At 65.5% G+C, this 12354-nt stretch overlaps 1 protein-coding gene across 2 annotated transcripts in view; it reads left to right on the forward strand.

Annotated features, from left to right (window-relative positions):
* The first annotated feature begins 1033 nt into the window (after positions 1–1033).
* Positions 1034–12354, forward strand: part of FAT4 (FAT atypical cadherin 4) — a 38192-nt gene continuing 26871 nt past the window's right edge. For both annotated transcript variants that reach the window (XM_060184005.1, XM_060184006.1), the window contains exons 1-5: positions 1034–1186; positions 1628–1889; positions 3475–3825; positions 9690–10609; positions 11079–11253. In XM_060184005.1, coding sequence (XP_060039988.1) covers positions 1157–1186; positions 1628–1889; positions 3475–3825; positions 9690–10609; positions 11079–11253 — 1738 coding nt within the window. In that variant the 5' untranslated portion in view covers positions 1034–1156. The remainder of the gene's footprint in view (positions 1187–1627; positions 1890–3474; positions 3826–9689; positions 10610–11078; positions 11254–12354) is intronic.

Here is a 12354-nt window from a genome sequence, read left to right on the forward strand (position 1 = left end):
TCTGTGCGGCCGCAGGACAGCCCCAGGGCCTCGCCCCTGCTGTGGCGTGGGGCTCTAATGGCTCCGGCCGCTGAGGGTGGGCACGGGTGGCGCCTGCGTGCACAGCTCCTGCAGGGCTTCCCAGCCCAGACGCCTCCTCTCCTGCAGGGGTGCCGGTGGGGAGCTGCCTACAGGGGCCTGGCCTCTTGGGCGCAGCTGCCCCTCCCCGCCCGACGTCCACTGTCCTGTCTGTCTTCTCCTTCTGCCATGCCCGCCTGCTCCCAACATCCTCTTGTTTCGTTGCCACCAGGGTCACCGCTGGGTGCCAGCACTGTGAGTCCTACTGCTCTCAGGACCATTTTTCCTTTTTTCATTTCATCTTATTGGGTAGGACACAGAGAAATTAGGGGAGGATAGAGACAGAGAGCCCTGCTTCACTGCTCGTGGACCAGCCACCCCACAGGTGGGGGCTGGGGGCTTGAACCCGGGTCCTGGTGCCTAGTAATGTGTGTGCTCAGCCGGGCCAGTCCCTCTTAACATTTTCAGGGAGCCCTGAAGCCCCCCCCCACAAGAAGACACAGAGACCTCTGCTCTCCTGTCCCGGCCCCCCACCCTGTCCCCCATCTCTGCCCCTGCTGACTCCACAGGTGACGTTTCATCCTGTTCCGTCTGTGCCTTGCTGGGGGGGAGGCCCAGGATGCCTTGGGGGCCCAACTGGGGGACACCCCCATGGTGTCCCTGGCTGCCTCCCTCCCTCTCAGAGACCCGCCATAGCCCCTCAGAGGGGTGCCCCCCCCGTCAGCTTGAGCTGTGGGGGCCCACGCCTCTGCGCCCCACCCTGGGGTAGTCTGGGAGCCGGTGGGGACAGAAGGGGACACACAGGTGTGTGTGCGTCCTCCCCCGGGCGAGGGCTGCACTGTGGGGACAGCACCTGGGGAGAAGGGAGCGTCCCCCTGGCTGTGCCCACCTGTGTCCCGGGTGACAGGGGCAGGAGCTGGGGGTGGAGCCGCAGGTCTGCCTGCTGTCTGTGTCTGTGCCCCTGGAGCCAGTGTGACCTGCTCACCTTGTCCTGTAGGTGGAGGTCACCTTGCAGGACATCAACGACAACCCGCCCGTCTTCCCGACGGACTCGCTGGATCTGACGGTGGAGGAAAACACGGCTGATGGCGCCAAGATCATGCAGCTCACTGCAGTGGATGCTGACGAGGTGGGGCCTGGCCTGGGGGTGGCCCTGGGGGGCTGGGTCCTGGGGGGCTGGGTCCTGGGGGAGTGGGCCTTGGGGGGTGGGGTCCATGATGGAGTCCGGGTCCCTGTGAATGGACTCTTGAGTCCCTGGGAAGGGCTGGGTCCTTGGAAGGGATTGGGTCCCTAGGGGGGCCTCTGGGTTTGGGTGGGAGTCTGGATCCTTCTGGGTGGGCATTGGGTGGGGGCACTGTGCCTGTGGCTGGACCCAGACCCCTCCCCGCTGAGTCCTGCACCCGGCCCCCCACTGGACTGTCACATGGCTCAGCCCAGTCCTCTCACTCCCCTTCTAACTAGCCCATCGTGGGCTCCCTGACCCCAGCTGAGTGGGCAGCTCTGACACTATCCCCTGTCCCCTTCCTGGCTGGCCTGTCACTTGGCTCAGCCCTGCCCTGTCTGTCCCCAGGGCGCCAATGCGCTGGTCACCTACTCCATCGTCAGCGGGGCCGAGGACAGCTTCCGCATCGACCCACGCTCGGGGGACCTGGTGGCCACGCGCCAGCTGGACCGTGAGCTCCGTGCCCAGTACTCGCTGCTGGTGCGTGCGGACGACGGGCTGCAGGCCTCCGACCTGCGGGTCAGCATCACCGTGAGTGACCTCAACGACCACGAGCCCCGCTTCTCACGGCCCGTCTACTCCTTTGACGTCCCGGAGGACACAGCCCCGGGTAGGTGGCGGAGGGATGTGGCAGGGCCACCGTCCCGGGTAAGGCCCCGTGCAGGGTCCAAGCACTGTGGGGCCGAGGGCGGGGAGGCCATCCGTCCATCCGTGTGGCTCCCGTCCAGGCCTCTCCCGTCCAGGAGCCCGCTCCTTTCCTGATTTTATTTCTCCACTTCTGTTTGTGACTGAGAGAAGCTTACAGGACCCTACGTGACAGGATCGAGTCCATGCCCTCAAGATTCTGTACCCAGCCAGGCCCCGATTACGGGCAATGGCTGCTGGTTCTTCACACGCTCCTGAGCTCCTGAGCGCTTTTGCTGCCGCATGAGGAGGCGGTCCTTAGTCGCCCTCCCTCCCTCCCTTCCTCAGCTCATTTCCCCGAGCCTTAGCCCCCAAGTCTCAGCCCCCAAGTCTCAGCCCCCAAGTCTCAGCCCCCCAAGTCTCAGCCCCAAGGCTCAGCCCCCCGAGTCTCAGTCCCCCGAGTATCAGCCCCCAAGTCATGGCCCCCCGAGTCTCAGCCCCCCAAGCCTCAGCCCCCCAAGTCTTAGCCCCCCGAGTCTCAGCCCCCGAGTCTCAGCCCCCCGAGTCTCAGCCCTCCAAGTCTCAGCCCCCCGAGTCTCAGCCCCCCGAGTCTCAGCCCCCAAACCTCAGCCCCCAAGTCTCAGTCCCCAAACCTCAGCCCCCAAACCTCAGCCCCCAAGTCACAGACCCCCGAGTCTCAGCCCCCCGAGTCTCAGCCCCCAAACCTCAGCCCCCAAACCTCAGCCCCCAAGTCACAGCCCCCCGAGTCTCAGCCCCCCGAGTCTCAGCCCCCTGAGTCTCAGCCCCCTGAGTCTCAGCCCCCAAGCCTCAGCCCCCCAAGTCTCAGCCCCCCGAGTCTCAGCCCCCCGAGTCTCAGCCCCCCGAGTCTCAGTCCCCAAGTCTCAGCCCCCCGAGTCTCAGCCCCCTGAGTCTCAGCCCCCTGAGTCTCAGCCCCCAAGCCTCAGCCCCCCAAGTCTCAGCCCCCAAGCCTCAGCCCCCCAAGTCTCAGCCCCCCGAGTCTCAGCCCCCCGAGTCTCAGTCCCCAAGTCTCAGCCCCCCGAGTCTCAGCCCCCTGAGTCTCAGCCCCCAAGCCTCAGCCCCCCAAGTCTCAGCCCCCAAGCCTCAGCCCCCCAAGTCTCAGCCCCCCGAGTCTCAGCCCCCCGAGTCTCAGTCCCCAAGTCTCAGCCCCCCGAGCCTCAGCGGCTGCGTTTTCTCCTGTGATCTCTTCCTGTCTGGACGTGGGTTGATGCGTGACACCTGGTGAGGGGATGGACGTGGCTGTGCCCAGCTGTGCTGAGAACCACACTGCCCCCAAGCCTCTCCTGGTCCCAAGACGCTCAGATGGGGGGACGGGTGCCAAGCATGGGCGACCCCCAGCCCGAGTCCTCACAGCCCCCCAAATACACGTGTGGCTGTCCCCATCGGGCGGCCCTGACACCGGCCCGGTCTGCGCCGTGGCTGCGTGTGTCAGTGTGATAGTTGGCGGGAGACTCCAGGCTTCACGGAGCCGGCCGTCCCCTGGCAAAGCCACACAGTGACTGGAGACCCCCCCACACCCCCCCGTCCGGCAGGCTCTCTGGTGGCCGCAGTCCTGGCGACAGATGCTGACTCAGGGCCGAATGGGGAGGTCACCTACCTGGTGGCTGAGGATGACGAGGACGGGCTGTTCCTCCTGAACCCCGTGACGGGCGCCTTCAACCTGACCCGGGCGCTGGACTTCGAGATGCAGCAGTTCTACGTGCTGACGGTGCGGGCCCAGGACGGCGGGGGGCAGGCGGCCTCGGTGAGGACCTACTTCAACGTCCTGGATGTGAATGACAATGCGCCCGCCTTCGCCCAGAGCACCCTCAGCGCCTCACTCCCTGAGGACCTGCCTGTGGGTGCCTCTGTGCTGGCGCTCAATGCCTCGGACGCCGATGACGGTAGGCACCTGGGGCCTGTGGGTCGTGGGTCTGGGGCCCTGAGGACTAGGGGACTGGGGGTCTGGGGGTCTGGGGGCCTGGGGGTCTGGGGGTCTGGGGCCCTGGGGACTAGGGGACTGGGGGTCTGGGGGTCTGGGGCCCTGGGGACTGGGGGTCTGGGGGTCTGGGGGTCTGGGGCCCTGGGGACTAGGGGTCTGGGGGTCTGGGACCCTGGGGACTAGGGGACTGGGGGTCTGGGGGTCTGGGGGTCTGGGGCCCTGGGGACTAGGGGACTGGGGGTCTGGGGGTCTGGGGACTAGGGGACTGGGGGTCTGGGGGCCTGGGGGTCTGGGGCCCTGGGGACTAGGGGTCTGGGGGTCTGGGGCCCTGGGGACTGGGGGTCTGGGGGTCTGGGGCCCTGGGGACTAGGGGACTGGGGGTCTGGGGTCTGGGGCCCTGGGGACTAGGGGACTGGGGGTCTGGGGCCCTGGGGACTAGGGGACTGGGGGTCTGGGGGTATGGGGCCCTGGGGACTAGGGGACTGGGGGTCTGGGGCCCTGGGGACTGGGGGTCTGGGGGTCTGGGGCCCTGGGGACTAGGGGACTGGGGTTTGGGGCCCTGGGGACTAGGGGACTGGGGGTCTGGGGGTCTGGGGACTAGGGGACTGGGGGTCTGAGGGTCTGGGGGTCTGGGGCCCTGGGGACTAGGGGACTGGGGGTCTGGGGGTCTGGGGCCCTTGGGACTGGGGGTCTGTGGCCCTGGGGACTAGGGGACTGGGGGTCTGGGGGTCTGGGGCCCTGGGGACTGGGGGACTGGGGGTCTGGGGGTCTGGGGCCCTGGGGACTAGGGGACTGGGGGTCGGGGCCCTGGGGACTAGGGGACTGGGGGTCTGGGGGTCTGGGGCCCTGGGGACTAGGGGACTGGGGTTCTGGGGGTCTGGGGGTCTGGGGACTAGGGGACTGGGGGTCTGGGGGCCTGGGCGTCTGGGGCCCTGGGGACTAGGGGACTGGGGGTCTGGGGGTCTGGGGCCCTGGGGACTGGGGGTCTGGGGGTCTGGGGTCTGGGGCCCTGGGGACTAGGGGACTGGGGGTCTGGGGCCCTGGGGACTAGGGGACTGGGGGTCTGGGGCCCTGGGGACTGGGGGTCTGGGGCCCTGGGGACTGGGGTCTGGGTCCCTGGGGACTAGGGGAATGGGTGTCTGGGGGCCAGGAGACTGGAGGATTGGGGGGCCTGGTGGCCTGGTGGCCAGGGAACTATGGGGCTTGGAGGATCTGGGGGCCAGAGGACTGGGGTATGGGGAGCCAGGGGACTAGGTGGTTAGGGAGGTCTTGGGGCCTGTGGGCCAGGGGACTAGGGGTTTTGGAGGCTTTGGGGCCAGGGGATGAGTGGGCTGGGGTACCTGGGGGCCAGGGAACTCGGTGTAGTGGCCTGGGGACTAGGGGGTTTGGGTTGTCTAGGGGCCAGGGGACTGCAGGTTTGAGGGTCTGGGGTCAGGGGACCTGGGGGCCTGGGGACTGGGGGTGGTGTCCGTGGGGCCTAGAGTCCTGAGGGCCAGGGGACTGGGGGTGGTCAGGGGCCCTGGGGGCTTGGGGGCCTGGGGCTGGGCTCCTGCTGGAGCCCACTGCAGAGGTGCATGCTGGGTGTCCAGGGCCGGGAGTCCAGTGGACTATACTCCTTGTGCTGTAGTTGCTGCGTGGTGAGACTCTCAGGCCTTGCCGAGTCCCTGTGAGGGTGGAGCAGTGAGGCAGGAGTGGCTCTATGCTCTGTGAGTGCCCTGCAGGTCACTGAGGATGGGCCCTCGCCTGGGATGTGCACAGGGACGTGGCACCCTGAGGGCGAGATTCCCTGGCTCAGCGTTGCTCCCTCAGCTGCCTGTGCTGGGGGGCCGGGAGATGGCTCAGCCTGTAGAACACACACTGTGCTATGCTGGGCGGCCTGGGGACGAGACTCTGGTCACCACTTAGGAGTGCCATGCAGGGCGGGGGGGGTTTCAGGATGACAGGGCAGTGCCGTGGGCCCCCCACCCTAAAAGGAGGCCCGTGGGTGTTGTCCCAGCCTCTTCCCCACGCCTCCACGGCTATGCCCAGGAGGGGAGGCTCAGGCCTGCAGGAACGGGGATGGGCACACGGAGTCGGTGTGGAGGGCCCTCAGCGGGCTCCCGGCATGGCCAGGCCCTCCCTCCGTGGGGTCCGGCTTCTCCATCTGATTCTCGAGCTTCTTTGTCATTTGTGCTGCTTAGAGAGCCACTGCTGAGTAGATGTGTCCAGCTCTGAAATAAGCTCCATTGGTCCTCAAACCTGGACGGGGGGGAGGCAGGGTGACAGTGAGAACTTGTCCATGTAGTGGCCTTCAAGAATATTCCAGCCCACAGGCCAGGCGGCCACCAGCCCTCAAGTCCCTGTTCCCGGCCTTCCTCTTTAATTGTGCTGGGGAAAGCATTCTCTATTGTTTGAGTCCTGAATGCTTTTATCAGAGCACTTTCCTGTTTCTTGGTCTGGAATATAGGACACAGTTTCTCTTTCTTCTGAATCTCAGGGATGATGGTGACACTGCACCCCAGGTGACCTCGCTGCTGTGGGGGCCCTGACAGTTACACCCACAGTCCTGACAGACCTTTCACAAACACGGTCCTTAAAGAAATCAACATTCTTGTTCATCTCTGGTTGAAAGGCTTATGGGGAGGTAATGGATACATTCTAGTTGAAAATAAATGGAACAGTTTCTGTTTTCTGTATCTGTTCTCAGAGTTTAAGCTGTGAGACTACATGACATTTAGAAAGAGAAGCAAGGAGTCTGCAGTCTCCACAGACAAGCACGTAGGGATTTCTGTGCCTGGAGAGGCAGCAGTTCACGCTGAGGCAAACTGTTACCACTGAGTTTTGCTTAGACAACGATCGATCAGGTTATTCTGCAGATGAGTTCAGAAGCTCTTCAGACTACCGAGTGTCATGGCGTATCTAGGAACTAGGCAGCCCTCCCTGTGTGCAGTGGACTGGCCTGGATGCTGGGCCTGGTGCTCTGATCAGAGACCGGAAACCCCCCCCCACTGCTTCCTGCGGCAGAGCCCCCCTAAGCCCCCGAAACTCCTCCCAGGGCCGTTAGCTGGTGGCCACCGCTCATCAGAGAAGCAACTGGACGTTTATGGCTTGCAGAGAAAGGCTCGAGTTTCACAGCAGAGCTGAGTACCTGCCTTTACGGCTCTGCTTCCTACAGCTGCGGCTCTCACAGGAGTGAAACAGAACAATAAAACTGCCAGAGAGGCCCAGGGAGTCAGAGCCTGCAGACCATGAGCTCACGTGGCTGGGGAGCTGGCTGCCTGAGGCCTAGGAGCCACAGACCAGGACTGGCCAAGACAGAAGGGACAGACAGGCAGGACAGGGCAGGACAGGCAGGGACAGGGCAGGACAGGGCAGGACAGGCAGGGACAGGGCAGGATAGGCAGGGACAGGGCAGGACAGGCAGGGACAGGGCAGGACAGGCAGGATAGGCAGGGACAGGGCAGGACAGGGCAGGACAGGCAGGGACAGGGCAGGACAGGCAGGGACAGGGCAGGACAGGGCAGCAGGACAGGCAGGGACAGGGCAGCAGGACAGGCAGGGACAGAGCAGGACTGGCAGGGACAGGGCAGGACAGGCAGGGACAGGGCAGGACAGGCAGGGACAGGGCAGGACTAGCAGGGACAGGGCAGGACTGGCAGGGACAGGGCAGGACAGGCAGGGACAGGGCAGCAGGACAGGCAGGGGCAGGCAGGGACAGGGCAGGACAGGCAGGGACAGGGCAGGACAGGCAGGGACAGGCAGGGACAGGGCAGGACAGGCAGGGACAGGGCAGGACAGGCAGGGACAGGGCAGGACAGGCAGGACAGGCAGGGACAGGGCAGGACAGGCAGGGACAGGGCAGGACAGGCAGGGACAGGGCAGGACAGGCAGGGACAGGGCAGGACAGGCAGGACAGGCAGGGACAGGGCAGGACAGGCAGGGACAGGGCAGGACAGGCAGGGACAGGTCAGGACAGGCAGGGACAGGGCAGGACAGGCAGGGACAGGGCAGGACAGGCAGGGACAGGGCAGGACAGGCAGGGACAGGCTGCGGCTGAGCCCCTGGGCCCTTGGGTGAGTGACGGCGCTGTGGGAGCCACGGCCTGGTCTTGGGCGCACAGAGAGCCTCCTGGTGGTGGAGGTGTTCCCCGGGCCTCAGGAGCTTTCTCATGTGGAGCCTGGCCCAGGGCCTTCAGGCTCTGGCTGTGAGAGCCCCTTTGCCCTGAGCCCTCAGGCACAGCGGAAGTCCTTGGGCCTTGAGCAGAGACAGCGGTGTCATCAGCCTTTTGAATGTTGTCACATAACAGCTCTTTTCTCACTGCACGTTTGAATATGAAATCAATCTGTCCCCCCTTCACTCTTCCCCTCCCTCCCTCCCTTCCTCCCCCCAGCCCACCCTTCGCTGCTGTTTGGCCCGGCAGGAAGGCCCCTGTGGTGGCCAGGTGCCCAGGTGGCTGTTTTGTGGCCTTCTTCCTATAGGCACTGGCGGAGGGCTGGACGGGGCTCTGCTGTGTCTCGAGTCTCCTATCTGGGTGCGACTGACTTTTATCTGCTCCCCTGTCTTACCCAGATGTCCCCGTTCCTCTTCCCTTCCCGTGACTGAGCTTGATCGAGAGCTTCAAGGGCAGAGAGTTCGGTGCTCAGTGCAGGGTCCCAGGAGGGACTTGCCTTGAAGTCAACCATCTGTGAGACAGACAGACACACACACACACACACACACACACACACACACACACACACACACGGCAGTGGATTGGTGATCAGATTCTCAGTCTACTTGAGACACTGGTGCATCAGCTCTGGCTCCAGCCCGACCCTGTGCTCTGTCACTAGTATGCGGGGGACACTCGGCTGAGGCCACAGAGTCCCGGGGCCGGTCCCAGCGCCTGTGAACTGGGCTGCCCCTCGTGAGAACCTGACAGCAGAGACAAAGGGGGGGAATGGAGGGCTCGCGGGACTGATGGGGGCTCAGGTTGTTTTAGCGGCCTCCGTTCCTGACGGGTGGGGGTCAGAGCCCGTCGTCGACGCCCTCACACGTGCTCAGTGTCCCGTCACCCGCCGCTGACTTTGGGGTCAGTGGTGGCAAGGCGTGTGGCGTGGACAGCCGTGAAGAAGGCGCTTTCCTGGGCCTGTCCGCTCTCCCGTGTGTCTGTCTCTCTGCGTCGTCTCCTAAGAGCGTCGGCGGCCCATCTGCTGTACCCGCCACCTCCTTGCGGTGTCAGACAAGTGTTGCCGGGCAGCCTGGGCCCCTCGTTTGCGCCTGGCTGTCGGGGAGGGGGCTGCGGCGTGGCCCCCGTTGGAGTCGTGTCTCGGGAGAGGCCTTCCTGTGACGGCTCTGCTGGCCTTTCCTGCAGAGGCTGTTTCTGAGGCGACTCCGCTATCAAAATGTGAATTATTTCTGAAGGGTCCTTAGCCAGATGCTCAGTAGGAATTAAAAATATTTATTGGCCCTGACAAGAAGAGTCAAAGTCGATTTAGAGCATCTGTCCGTGACGAATGCCCAACACCAGGCCGGGTTACCACCCGCTCTGAGGCCGCTCTGACACTCTCCTAGACCCGGGTCCTGGAGGGCAGAGAAGAGGTTTGGGGGGTGCTTAGGGGAGGGGAGAGTAAGCAGGCTGGGGCCAGAGGAGGGGAGGGAGCTGGGGAGGGGCAGAGGAGGCTGGAGATCTCTGAGCTGAGAGGGAGCGCCAGGGAAACTCTCTCAGGGCCCTTCCCATCTCCTCTGGCGTGGGATCCTCAGCGCCTGGGACTCGCAGGGGCAGGTGGCAAGTCCCGGGGTGGCTCAGTGGTCAGCGGCCGTGGGCGGTGGCGGTCCCCGGGCTGAGGCCGGTGCTCTGTCCCACAGGCGTCAACGCGCAGCTGGCCTTCAGCATCGCGGCGGGAGACAGCCTGGGCCAGTTCTCGGTGGACCCGCAGGGGGTGCTGCGCGTGCGCTCGGCCCTGGACCGCGAGGCCCAGTCCTTCTACGAGCTGGTACTGCAGGCGCACGACCTGGCGGGGCCGCCTGCCCCCCGCTTCACGGCCACCGCCCAGGTGTCCCTCATCCTGCTGGACGTCAACGACAACGCGCCCCGCTTCCTGTCGCCACCGCGGGCCTACGTCCCCGAGAACACGCCCAGCGACACGGTGGTCTTCAGGGCCCAGGCCTCGGACCCCGACAGTGGTCCCAACAGCTACGTGGAGTACTCGCTGCGGGACTCGGCGGGCGGCCGCTTCCGCGTGGGCACCGTGGACGGCGAGGTCCGGCTCACGGGCCCGCTGGACCGCGAGGGCGCGGCCAACTACACGCTGACGCTGGTGGCCACCGACAAGGGCCGGCCAGCACTGTCCTCCTCCGCCCTCGTGTCCGTGAGCGTGCTGGACGTGAACGACAACGATCCGGTCTTCGCGCGGGCCGCCTACCACGTGGAGGTGAGCGAGGCCGCGCTCCCGGGCAGCGAGGTCCTGCAGGTGTCGGCTGGCGACGTGGACGAGGGCGCCAACGGGCAGGTGCGCTACAGCCTGGTGGCGGGCGACGCCCAGGACTTCCGGGTCGACTCAGTCACCGGGGCCGTGGCCGTGGCCCGGCCGCTGGACAGGGAGCGGACGGCCTCCTACCTGCTGACCGTACAGGCCAGTGACCGGGGCAGCCCCCCGCGGGCCGCCAGCGCCACGGCCACCATCGTCCTACGTGATGAGAACGACTGCACACCCGCCTTTGAGCTGTCCCCCTACGTCCTCAGCATCTCCGAGAACCTGGGGACACTGCCCAGCACCGTGCTCCAGGTCAGGGCTCTCACCCGCCAGGCTGAGCCGTGTCTTCCCTGGGGGAGTCACCCCCCAGGGCAGGACCCCCACCCACAGGGGCAGGACCCCATCCAAGGGCAGGACCCCCCATATGCAGGGGCAGGACCCTCCACCCCCATCCCCAGAGGCAGGACCCCATCCAAGGGCAGGGCCCCCCAACCCCATAGGCAGGACCCCCCATATGCAAGGGCAGGACCCTCCACCCCCACCCCCAGAGGCAGGACCCCACTCTCAGGGGCAGGACCTCCTCCCTGCAGGGGTTGGACACCCAGCCCCACCCAGAGGCAGGACCCCTACCCACAGGGGCAGGACTGCTCACCCCTAGGGGCAAGACCCCCCACCCGCAGGTGCACCCCCGTAGGTGATCCTGCAGTGTTATGGAGGGAAGCCTCCCACAGGTCCCAAGGGTGCCCCCAGACCCTCAGCACCAACTCGGCCCCTCCTGCAGGTGACGGCCAGAGACGAGGACCAGGGCCCCAATGGCCAGCTGACCTACGCGCTCCTGTCCGGGGACGGCGACGGCACCTTCACGCTCTCGGCCAGCGGGGAGCTGCGGGTCACCCGGAACCTGGACCGCGAGGCCCGAGCGTACTACGAGCTGACCGTCACGGCAGTGGACGCGGGTGAGGAGGCCAAGGGGTCTCACGCTGGGCACGGGGCTGGGCCGCGGGGCCCTTGGGGGACAGGGGGCGTTGACATCAGGGGACACCTTCTGTAGCTCCAGAGGCCTCGGCCCAGAGGCCGTCCAGGCGCCTGGTGGCCTCTGTTCTGGGTCCAGGTCCCTCTCGTGGGACTCTTGGCTCCGCCCCTTCCCCTTCCCTCCCCCATGGTCACCCTCTGTGGCCTCTGTGGTGGTGTGGCAGGTGCTCAGCCCTGGAGATGAGCTCCCTCCCTGACTGTGATGTGGCCGTGATGGGCTCTGTCCTGTGGCCACTCTGCCCTGTGGCCACTCTGCCCTGCGGTCACTCTGTCCTGCGGTCACTCTGCCCTGCGGTCACTCTGTCCTGCAGTCACTCTGTCCTGCGGTCACTCTGTCCTGCGGCTACTCTGTCCTGTGGTCTCTCCCTGTGGTCACTCTGTCCTGCGGTCACTCTGTCCTGTGGTCTCTCCTGTGGTCACTCTGTCCTGCGGTCACTCTGTCCTGCGGTCACTCTGTCCTGTGGTCACTCTGCCCTGTGGTCTCTCCTGTGGTCACTCTGCCCTGCGGTCACTCTGCCCTGTGGTCTCTGTCCTGCGGTCACTCTGCCCTGCGGTCACTCTGCTCTGTGGTCACTCTGTCCTGTGGTCACTCTGCCTTGAGGTCACTCTGCTCTGTGGTCACTCTGTCCTGTGTTCACTGTCCTGCAGTTACTCTGTCCTGCGGTCACTCTGCCCTATGGTCATTCTATCTTGTGGTCACTCTGTCCTGCGGTCACTCTGCCCTACTAAGAAACTTGAATAAAGCCGTGGGTTGGGGCCCAGGCAGCGGTGCAGCTGGTTGAGCACTCACACGACAGGGCACAATGACCCGGGTTCAAGGCCCCGGTCCCCACCTGCACGAGCGGTGAAGCCGGGCTGCAGGTGTCTCTCTGTCTCTCTCCCTCTCTGTCTCTGTCCAATAATAAATAGAGCCATAGAGAGACAGGACCTCAGGAGTTTCTTCACTTTCTCAAAGTTTCATGCCCGCCCTGTGGGGCCGCCCCCTCGTGCAGGACGCCGCCACACTCCACAAACACGCAGTAACC

The sequence above is a fragment of the Erinaceus europaeus genome, unplaced genomic scaffold (assembly GCF_950295315.1).
Source record: "Erinaceus europaeus unplaced genomic scaffold, mEriEur2.1 scaffold_527, whole genome shotgun sequence".
NCBI classification, from domain to species: Eukaryota; Metazoa; Chordata; class Mammalia; order Eulipotyphla; family Erinaceidae; genus Erinaceus; species Erinaceus europaeus.